This window comes from Ambystoma mexicanum, chromosome 8 (assembly GCF_040938575.1).
Source record: "Ambystoma mexicanum isolate Mex_15411 chromosome 8, UKY_AmexF1_1, whole genome shotgun sequence".
Taxonomy (NCBI): domain Eukaryota; kingdom Metazoa; phylum Chordata; class Amphibia; order Caudata; family Ambystomatidae; genus Ambystoma; species Ambystoma mexicanum.
The window spans coordinates 1,703,276,023-1,703,286,001 of record NC_090929.1 but is presented as its reverse complement, the minus strand read 5'-3'; the positions used below and the strand labels follow the sequence as shown (position 1 = coordinate 1,703,286,001).

At 50.7% G+C, this 9,979-nt stretch overlaps 1 protein-coding gene across 1 annotated transcript; it reads right to left on the bottom strand.

Annotated features, from left to right (window-relative positions):
• Positions 1–2,556: 2,556 nt before the first annotated feature.
• On the bottom strand, positions 2,557–9,117 carry HMX3 (H6 family homeobox 3). Its single transcript, XM_069612023.1, has 2 exons — positions 8,597–9,117; positions 2,557–4,209 (listed from the first exon to the last, which is right to left on the bottom strand). The coding sequence occupies exons 1-2, from the start codon at positions 8,916–8,918 to the stop codon at positions 3,590–3,592; spliced, it is 942 nt and encodes a 313-aa protein (XP_069468124.1). The 5' UTR covers positions 8,919–9,117; the 3' UTR covers positions 2,557–3,589.
• Between the last annotated feature and the right edge of the window lie 862 nt (positions 9,118–9,979).

Sequence of the window (9,979 nt, the reverse complement as noted above, 5' to 3'; positions counted from 1 at the left end):
TTTAGGGTTTTATTAAAGGTTTGGGCAGTGCAGGGGTTCCATAGACTCAGATTCGTGGAGCAGAAAAGTGTGTAAATGCGCTGGTATTTAGAGGTGCGGAGAGTGTGCAAGGGGGAGAGGGGGGGGCAGCCACCTGCAGCTTTTATTTCCCGATATTCCGAGGGTTCTGTTCCCAGCTGGGATATTATTCTGGCGCTCCCCCCCTCTTTTTTTCGGGGCAGTTTTCTGCGAATAACTAACGTCGCAGAGGGGGGCTTTTCAGGGTCTTTTATTTCCAGGGTCTCTGCTGAGACACCTGCACCCCGTTTACCTGGACAACCTCCCCGTTTCAGTGCCTGAGGGAAAAACAAACCGCCGCCCGGAGCAGAGGGCATGCGGTGGGTCCGCGGACTGCGGCGGACTCGGGCGCTGCGGACTCTACGAGGGCCCGTTCTCATCCAGAAGCCGTGGGTTGTTAAGCGGTGGGTTCGTTGTGTATTTGTATTGACGCCTTTCTGTCCTAATTCGCGTCGTTTCCGATCTGCCTGCCTTCGTAATTACTACATGTATGTATTACATTGGAACTGTATCAGACTTGCGGGTTGTATCTTTTTCTGATCTAATTGTTTCATAAATATATTAACACAGTTTACAGCTCTGCGTTATTCCTCGGGGTGTTCACTTCATTTTTGTTGTTTGGAGTTTCCCAAGTTTTACTTTTGGTTTCTGTTTATTTCCATATTTTCATGAACTCTTTCTAATTTCCTTCTGTTATCCTGCTGCTTTCGTTCTCCCTTTCTTTCCTTTCTGTTTTTTCTTTCTTTCTTTAATGTTTCCTTTCCTGTGTTTTTCCTTTCTTTATTTCTATTTTCCTTTCCTTTTTCCTGTCTTTAATTCTTTCTTTCCTTCATTTATTCTTTCCTTTTTTGCGTTCTTTTGTTCCTCCTTTCTTCCTTTCCTTCAGCCATGCCTTGGTTCTTGTTTTACATATTTCTGTTTATTATATTGCATTTTTTTCTCTATTTCTGTATTTTATTTCTAAATTTCATTTATTTTTCGTTCCTATTTTCTTTTGTTTCCTTCCTCTTTCTTTCTTCTCTTTTCCTATTCTTGTTCTTTTTTCCACCCATTCATTATTTCCCTTTTCCTTGTATTTCTATTTTATTTGTATTACCCACGTTCGCTCTTTCTTCCTCCCTTGCTTTCCTTCTTCCATTCTTTTTGTTTCTTTTTCTGAGCGCTTTTTGCTTGACTTCTTTTTTTGTTTTTCTTTCCGCTCCTTTTTCTTTTCCTTTTTCTCGTCAGTTCTATTTTTCTATTTCCTGCTTTATTTCTTTATTTCTTTATCTTGTTTCTGACTGCCTTCTTTTTTGAGGTGCTGGAGCCTGTCTCCTGTTCCCACCGCAGCACGCCGGGACTTTTCAGGAATACTGTTGGAATTGGTGTTTTCTAATGACTCTAATGTGCTCAAACCAAATGTTTATTTAACGCAATTGCACGCACCTCTTGTCCGAATTGCTATAATCCTCAGTTTTCTCGAATATACTGACACTTTTAAATACTATCATAGAATGCGTGTTACATACAATCCTGTTCGGATCAAGTGGGTCGGTTAAAGGATCCATCGCCTTAATACCACGAGCAGAACCAGGTGAATGAGTATTCGTGAGTGTTTCCACGCAATGGGCTCTTCTTCAGGGCTAAGGGGGAACGTGCCATAGAGATGTAATGGAGAATAACGGCACACGATACGTCAGGGGGTGCCATGGAAAATGGGACTGAGGCGGCTGCAGCCCGAGCTGCACCTGGACCTGGTCGCCAATGCGCCGGACTTGACTTTCGGGAACCACGATCGCACAGGAGGCGCCGTCTGAATAGTGTTTCCTGAGGCGTCAAAGCGCTTTAATTCCCGCCATTATCGGCCCGACCGCGCATGGAAATAAAGAACTTTGAGGCATCCGCAAGCGCGGAATTATTTCCCTGGAATTTCATTCTAGGTTTGCTTTTTTTGAACCCTTTACACAGACACGGTGTTCACTACCTTACAATTCTCTGAACCTGCTCGAATAACCGGCCCCTCCCAAGGCCGCCGCCCCCCTCCCTGTGTCTCTAGCATCCTTTCCGCTCTTACCCCCCCCCCCCCTCGTTCATCTGCTTCCCCCAGCAGACTGGGGTCCGGGTGGAGGGCACAGACGGTGCTCGGAGGATGCTGTGGGGGTGATGTTCCTCCTCGCCCCCAGGCCCCTCCAGTGAGCATCTGCCTTTCGCTCCACATCTGTGTCCTCTCCTGAAATGCCCTGTTACCCCCATCCCATTGCCCCCCCCCCCCACCCTCCCGTCTCTCCGTCTTCCGGCCATTGTCCGGAACCAGCCCCCCCCTTCCCCCTCCGCCCGCCTCAAACACACCCCGCAATTCCCCCCGGCTCTCCCCACCTCTGCAAGACCCCTGTTAGAGGACCGAAAGCCGGTGACCCCCGATAGCCCCCCCGCCCCACCACACCAACCCGCAGCAGCAAATTCAACGCTTAAAAAAAGGACAGAAATCAGTTTGTTAGGATGTTTTTTTTTTTAGAAAAATTACAGTACTCTTATATTCAAATATTTAAAAAGTCACAGAGGAGAACAAAAAAATATTTCACAGACAAATTGCAAAACGAAAGGAACCGTACAAATAAATAAATAACGTCAATTGGTCACAAATGGGAGTTTTTTCAGCTCCAATCATCAGATCCACGCAGAACCCGCGAGGTACAAAAACAGAGCGGTCCCGTGATGTGTCCAGAAAGGGTCCCGAACTCCGAACCGCGGGGGTACAAAAGAAACCCGGAGTCTGGAGTAAAGTGACGTCATTTCCGAGTTCGCGTTTGCTTTCACTTTTTTTGGCAAATACAAAGAAAGGGTGAGCGGGAAACATTGACTCCCAATCCCGTGATCCTTCAGTGTCCGGGTCCCCCCCCACCTCCAGCCAATGAGAGAGCGAGACCCCCAGCCTGTGCTTGTGGTCCTTACCCATGACTGCTCAGTGCAGGGCCCGTCGTGTAGGGTGTGGGGGGGAGGGGGTGGTCTTTCACTGTTCGAGCCCCTGACGCTGCCCCGCTCTTGTGTCAGTCCTCAAGCAGAAGGCCAGTCTTGCTCGGCGGGTACACCGTGGGTATCCCCCCCCCTCAGCGTGTTAATGATTGTAATTAGCGTTAGGCAAGGCCGCGTCCAGGGTCTGTCCTGCCTCAGGCCCGCAGGAGCTACCGGTGTCCGGGGAGTGTGTCCACACTGACGCCGGCCTGGTGGCGAGGCAATGCGCGTGACCAGCCTCATCCCTTTGAGGTGCAGTGGATGGGCCCATCCTGAGACAGAAGAGGTGCATTGTGTGTCCCCATTCTAGGCCACGCCTCGTTATGTCCAGTCCCAGGCAGGGTCGACACTTGTCAGTGTATTGCATGAGTCCAGCTTTGCTCCTCGTGATGCATGAGTGTGTCCATCTTTACTCATGGCTGGTCATTAGGGGGGCACCGACTGTGTGTATACTCAGGTAGGCCTGGCCTTCTCGGGTGCACCAATCGTGTCCAACCTCAAGTAGGCCTCATTCTCTGAGGTGCGTTGAGTGTGTCCAGCCTCAGACCGGCCTGAGCAGTGGCACGGAGGTCACCACAGGGTGTGAGTAGTACACAGGGTGAGGGAAGGTGAGTAAGGGTTGGCTGACGGGCACACTCGGCGCTGAGGAGGACCCATCACTGCCACCAGAGCTCTCGTGGTACAGGATGGGCACCCGCACAATGCGCTGTGCCGCGGCATGGCTAAGGTTGGCGGCTTCTAGCTCTGCAGCCAGCTGCCTCTTCCACTTGTTCCTGCGGTTCTGGAACCAAATTTTAACCTGCGTCTCAGTGAGGTGCAGGGAGGCGGCCAACCCAGCCCGCTCGGAGCTGCTCAGGTAGCGCTTCATGTCGAAGGTGGACTCCAACTGGAAGACTTGGCTCCTGGAGAACACGGTCCGGGTCTTTTTCTTCCTGCAGGGTTTCTTGTCGGAGCCTTCCTCTCGTTGCTTCCAATCCTCGCCTGCCTCTTCTTTCCGGCCCTCCTCCGAGTCACTCTCCTCAAGGATGATCTCCTCAGGGCTTTTCGGGTCACGCTCTTTAGAGTCCAGCTCTGTCTTCAGACGTTGCAGCGGTTCAGGGGAGTCCCTGTCAGCCCCCGAGGCTGGCGAAGACGGGCGCAGAAGGAGGCTCTTCTCTGGAACTGTGGGTAAAAGATACAAAAAAAAATCAATTAACCTCCTTGGCAAATATCAGACATGCACATTCCCCGTCGACCAATGTCAACACCCATAGCCATTACCCTAAATAACTATCAGTATCCTGGCCCAAATAGAGCCATCCCTCCTTCCAGGTGAAACACCAAATAGATACAGAAGCTGCCATCAAGATAAAATATCATCGATGAACATCAACCATTAATCTGGGAAAATATCATGGTCAACCTGGCTCAAACATCACCAACTCTCACCCTAAATATGGCTTTACGTCCAAGGTCTTCGGACTCCTCAGTCATCTCCAGACCCAATATCATCAAGAAACATCAATGAATATCAACCATTATCCTGGGCAAATATCACGATCAATCTGGCCCAAACATCTCCAACTGTCCCCCTCACTTTAATATCAAAAATAAATATGGCCTTACGTCCAAGGTCTTCAGACTCATCAGTCATCGTCCAGACCCAATATCATCAAGAAACATCAGCAATCATCCAAGCAAAATATCATCGATGAATATCAACCATTATCCTGGGCAAATATCACGATCAACCTGGCCCAAACATCACCAACTGTCACCCTTACTTTAATATCAAAAATAAATATGGCGTTATGTCCACGGTCTTCAGACTCAACAGCCCTTGTCCAGACCCAAGATCTTCAAGAAACCTCAGCAATCATCCAAGCAAAATATCATTGATGAACATCAACCAGTAGCCTAAGAAATATCTTGTCAATAAATGTTAACCACAAGCCGACCAACCAAAATCCATTGAAGCCCCTTCCTGTGCCTGCGCGTGAGTCAGGGAACCGATAAAGGGTACATCTGAGGGGGGAAACCCCCTGCCAAGGGAAATGGCAGCTTAGATCATGAGGAGTGCTGACGAGATACTGAGAAAATTAAAGACAGGCCCAAAGAAAATAGCCTGAGCAAAGGGGAAGAAGGTCAGACTTAAATATGTCCAGAAAGAACTGACGCTATGAGTACACATGCTCCTGAGGACTCCTGAAAGTATTCCAGAAATAACTAAATGCGTACCAGGAAAAAATAACAATATAACCGCCAGCAAGAAAATATAAACTAAAGGTGAAGCTGGGGAACAACGAAAAGCACCCATGATGCACTCCTTAATGAAGGAGCAGAACATGAGAGATTCTAGGAAAAGGACACACATATATTGGGCCGAGGCTGTTATATATATATATATTTATATGTTTATAATTATAATAACTACAATATCTGGAGAGTATTCTACTAATGTGTGCGTGTGTTTATACATTCTCTCTGTTGACACAGAGAAAGTACTACGTTTACCCTAGGTTTGTATATATATATATATATATATTGCGTGTGTGAAAGCGTGTGAGTGTGTGTATATATATACAACCCGTCTATATCTTTTAGCAATGTGTGTGTGTGTGTGTGTTGTGTGAGGGTGCGATGTATAGAAGAACGCAATAAGAAGCGTTAAAGCAAGAAATATATGCAGAGAAAAGGAAATGTATTAAAGGGACACATAAAATGAAGGGTGTAGTGGGTGAAGCGAATACAAGTAAAGCTATGATGTACTGGTGGACAATAGATCAGGTATGAGAGAAAGAAAGAAAGAGAGAAAGAAAGAGAGAAAGAGAGAAAGAGAGAAAGAAAGAAAGAAAGAAAGAAAGAAAGAAAGAAAGAAAGAAAGAAAGAAAGAAAGAAAGAAAGAAAGAAAGAAAGAAAGAAAGAAAGAAAGAAAGAAAGAAAGAAAGGCAAGTGCTGCAGACCCGCACCGACTGAATGGCCCAGAATCAAGAGGTGTCCGCGGACCTCAATTATTGGGGTGTGGAGGGGACAGATGGGGACTGCGAGGGCCGGACTTCGGCCGGACTTGGTGTGAGCCCCGGGCTGAGGCGGTCATTAACCCGGAGGCGCTTGGGCAGGACCTCAAGGCGAGCCATGTGTGTGAGAACTAGATAAAGTCTAAGGGGGTGGGGGAGACGAGAACACACCCGCGGGCGATTATACCACTCAGAATAAACCTCACAATACGGGCGGACGCCGGTGCGGAGCAATTGTTCCATGTGGAGGGGGACGCGCAGGAGGGATATTCGCGGACCCGTATCCGCCCTTGCGGCGATAACGGGTCTTCCATGGATGGGAAAGGTATGGGCCTGGGGGATAGCGTTTGGCACCGAAATAATTCCGTTTCGGATTCTAAAATAAATGGGTATGTTTTGGGGAGACGGGCCTGATTTAGTTAGCGTCATCCATTATGAAAATCCCATTGAAAAAAAGACGTTGTGCATGGGCCGGCCCTGAGAACAATTGCAGGGCCCGTCCTGCACGTGTGGGGGGCATTACCGGACCCCGTCCTACACGTGGGGCGGCATTACAGGGCCCGTCCTGCACGTGTGGGGGCATTACCGGGCCCCGTCCTACACGTGGGGCGGCATTACAGGGCCCGTCCTGCAGTTGTGGGGGGCATTGCAGGGCTCGTCCTGCACGTGCGGGGGGGGGGGGGGGGGGCATGAGGCCTGACTGGAAATTGCCTGCAGTTATTATTCTGCTCGGATGCCGTGGCATTCGGCAAATCAACTTTTAAGCAGTAACTGTAAAGTTTCCTCACATGACCCTCTCGGCTCTGACCCGTCCTTCTAATTTCGCGTTACAAAGTCAAAAAGTCTTCGAATGAGGTCCTGTGGTGCCTTTCAGATCCCCCTGAATATGTACCCCTTTATCCCACTCGGACGTTGCACGGTTTGAGCGCTGTCCGCCAAATAGGAGGAAGTCCGGAGCTGGAGTCCGCGGATCCTGTGAACGGTTTCTGGGCTGTTTTCGTAACGTCCTTGTTTTCATGTGTGGCCCGTATTTTAAAAAGTCTTTAAATGAGTGCAGTGAGAATGGGTGCAATGTTGAGCTGCTGCCCTCGGCAAATGAAGTTCTGGAGCATTTCCGAACTTGCAACATGTGCCTCACACGAGGGGGGTGATAGGTCTGATAGGGGGTGAAAGTGGTGATAGGCTGCTTCACCCCGCCACCTCAGCCGCTGGGGGCCCATTTTACCTAATTAGAGGCTATCGAATTAATTAATCACGCTTAACTGCCCAACAGGCCCGGACCTGGACTGTCCGCCGAGCGCTGCGGACAACCCCGGGGATATTGATCTCGTACAGGTGCTATAGGGGGATCCGACCCGCGAGGGTGGTGGGGGGGAGGGGGCGGGCGCGGTAGGGATACCGACCAACAAGTAATACGCGTAAATCCGAGCGCATGCTTTGCCAAAGCATGCCGGGAAGGCGTTTCCGTAATGGCCGCTAAGGGCATGTACATGTTCGCCGTCGAATGTGATGTGATGTGTGCATGATGTGAGGTGTGCATGAGGCGAGGTGTGCATGATGTGATGCGAGGTGTGCATGATGTGAGGTGTGCATGATGTGATGCGAGGTGTGCATGATGTGAGGTGTGCATGATGGGATGCGAGGTGTGCATGATGTGAGGTGTGCATGATGTGATGCGAGGTGTGCATGATGTGATGTGTGCATGATGTGAGGTGTGCATGAGGCGAGGTGTGCATGATGTGATGCGAGGTGTGCATGATGTGAGGTGTGCATGATGGGATGCGAGGTGTGCATGAGGCGAGGTCTGCATGTTGTGATGTGAGGCCTGCATGCTGGTTTAATATGGGTGTCACAATTGCTAGAATTGCAGAGAATATCGATAAATAACTTGTAATCGTCTGTCTGCGTTTATTCTGAAATGCGTGTGTCGGGCAGTGCCCGAATAGATTAATGAGGAGTGTGCGTGCGTGAGTGTGTGAGCGTGTGCGGGCGGGTTGGGCGTGTGTGTAAAGCGGCTATTCTGCATGTAAGCACAGCGGCCGCTGCCCCCCTTTCATCTTATGCTTTAGCAGTTATTCACCCCTCTTTCCGCACTTACCTGTACCCCAGCGCCCCCACCCTAATATCCGACCCCGGCTCCTGATTCGTTCACTCTCGTGCCCCCTTTCCTTGCTGTAAATGGTTGTTTTCTCGTTTATTCTCGAAACCCCCATTATATCATCCATCTTTCTTTCTTTCTTTCTTTCTTTCTTTCTTTCTTTCTTTCTTTCTTTCTTTCTTTCTTTCTTTCTTTCTTTCTTTCTTTCTTTCTTTCTTTCTTTCTTTCTTTCTTTCCTTCTTCCTCGCTCTTCCTCTTTCTTTCTTCCTTTCTCTCTTTTCCTCTTTCTTTTTCTTTCTTCCTCTCTCTTCCTCTTTCTTTCTTTCTTTCTTTCTTTCTTTCTTTCTTTCTTTCTTTCTTTCTTTCTTTCTTTCTTGCTTTCTTGCTTTCTTGCTTTCCTCCCTCCCGCTAACCCCCACTCACCCGCCCCCCCCACGGCCCCCTGGCCCCATACCTTCGCTCCGGGCCCCATGGTGCCCTCCGTGGCTGCTCAGCGTGTAGGGGTACCACCAGGCGGGGGCCCTGTCCAGGTAGTGCGCGGGGAGGGTGAACCTCTGCGACGGGATGTCCAGGCGGGGGAAGGAGAACTCTGCCAGCGGAGACAGGGTGAAGGCCGCCCCCTCCAGAGCCCCCTTGAAGGGGCTGAAGAAGGCCTTGGGGGCCCGCGGGGGCTCGCAGGTCAGAAGGCTCCGGATGGAGAAGGGGGACTCCTTGGCGGGGGGGCTGCTGGCACTCCCCGCGCTGCTGCTCCGCTCCTGGGTCCCCGTCTCGGGCATGGTGAGGGTGCAGGGCCCCTCGGGGGACAAGCAGGGCAGCACGCGCTGTCGGGGCCCCTCAGCGGAGAGCAACGAGCCGGCAGCAGGGGCTCTCAGGGGCTGAGGCAAGGTGAGGGCGCAGGCACACCAGGCAGGGGTCCGCGGACTCGGAAGCGGGGTACAGCGCGAACTGCTTGGGAGCAAAGCACCTGCACACTGGGCAGGCACAACATCCACGAGCAGGCAGGAGCGGGAGAGGCAGGGAGGGAGGGGCCAGAGGGGAGGGGAGAGGAGAGGGAGGGTGCAGGGCAGGGGGAGGAAGCGGGACCGTAGGACGAGCAGGGGGGAGGGGGGAGGGAGGAGGGCAAGGGACCGTAGGACGAGCAGGGGGGAGGGGGGGAGGGAGGAGGGCAACAGAAGAAAGAGTGGGGAGGGCGCAGCCAGACTATGTGCACTGTGCGTTATAAGGTAATTACAGCACACGAGGACTATCGCCTCATCTCGGGGGGCGCCGACTGTGCCAGGACGGCAAGCGACCGGCTGCACAAAGTAAGGGCAGCCCCCCACGCCCCCCCACCCCCGCCTCCGGCCCCCTCCAGCTGGGGCCTGCCTGCTGCTCCCCTCACACACCGCCTGCTGTCCTTCCGATGCCCAGGAAGAGCCGGTCTACAGGGGGACTACATAAGAGAGATAAAGAGAGGGCACGGGGAAGAAAGCAAAGGAGAGAGAGAGGGGGCGAGGGAAGAAGGACACGAGTAAAACAGGGAGAGAGAAAGAGAGAGAGAATAAGAGAGAGGGAGAGAGAGAGAAAAGTAAAAAGTGTCAAACAAGGCGAGCGAGAGAAGAGAGGAGAGACGACATGGCGAGGGTCGGAGGACAAGAGTAAAGGAGCGACAGAGGGGGCAGAGAAGGAGAAAGAAAGAAAGAAAGAAAGAAAGAAAGAAAGAAAGAAAGAAAGAAAGAAAGAAAGAAAGAAAGAAAGAAAGAAAGAAGAGGAGAGAAAGAAAGAAAGAAAGAAAGAAAGAAAGAAAGAAAGAAAGAAAGAAAGAAAGAAAGAGGAGAGAAAGAAAGAAAGAAAGAAA

Coding starts and splice junctions, on each gene's coding strand:
- HMX3 (XM_069612023.1), bottom strand. CDS start 8,918: ATGCCCGAGACGGGGACCCAGGAGCGGAGCAGCAGCGCGGGGAGTGCC. Junction 4,210..8,596: donor CCATGGGGCCCGGAGCGAAG/GTATGGGGCCAG, acceptor TTTTACCCACAG/TTCCAGAGAAGAGCCTCCTT.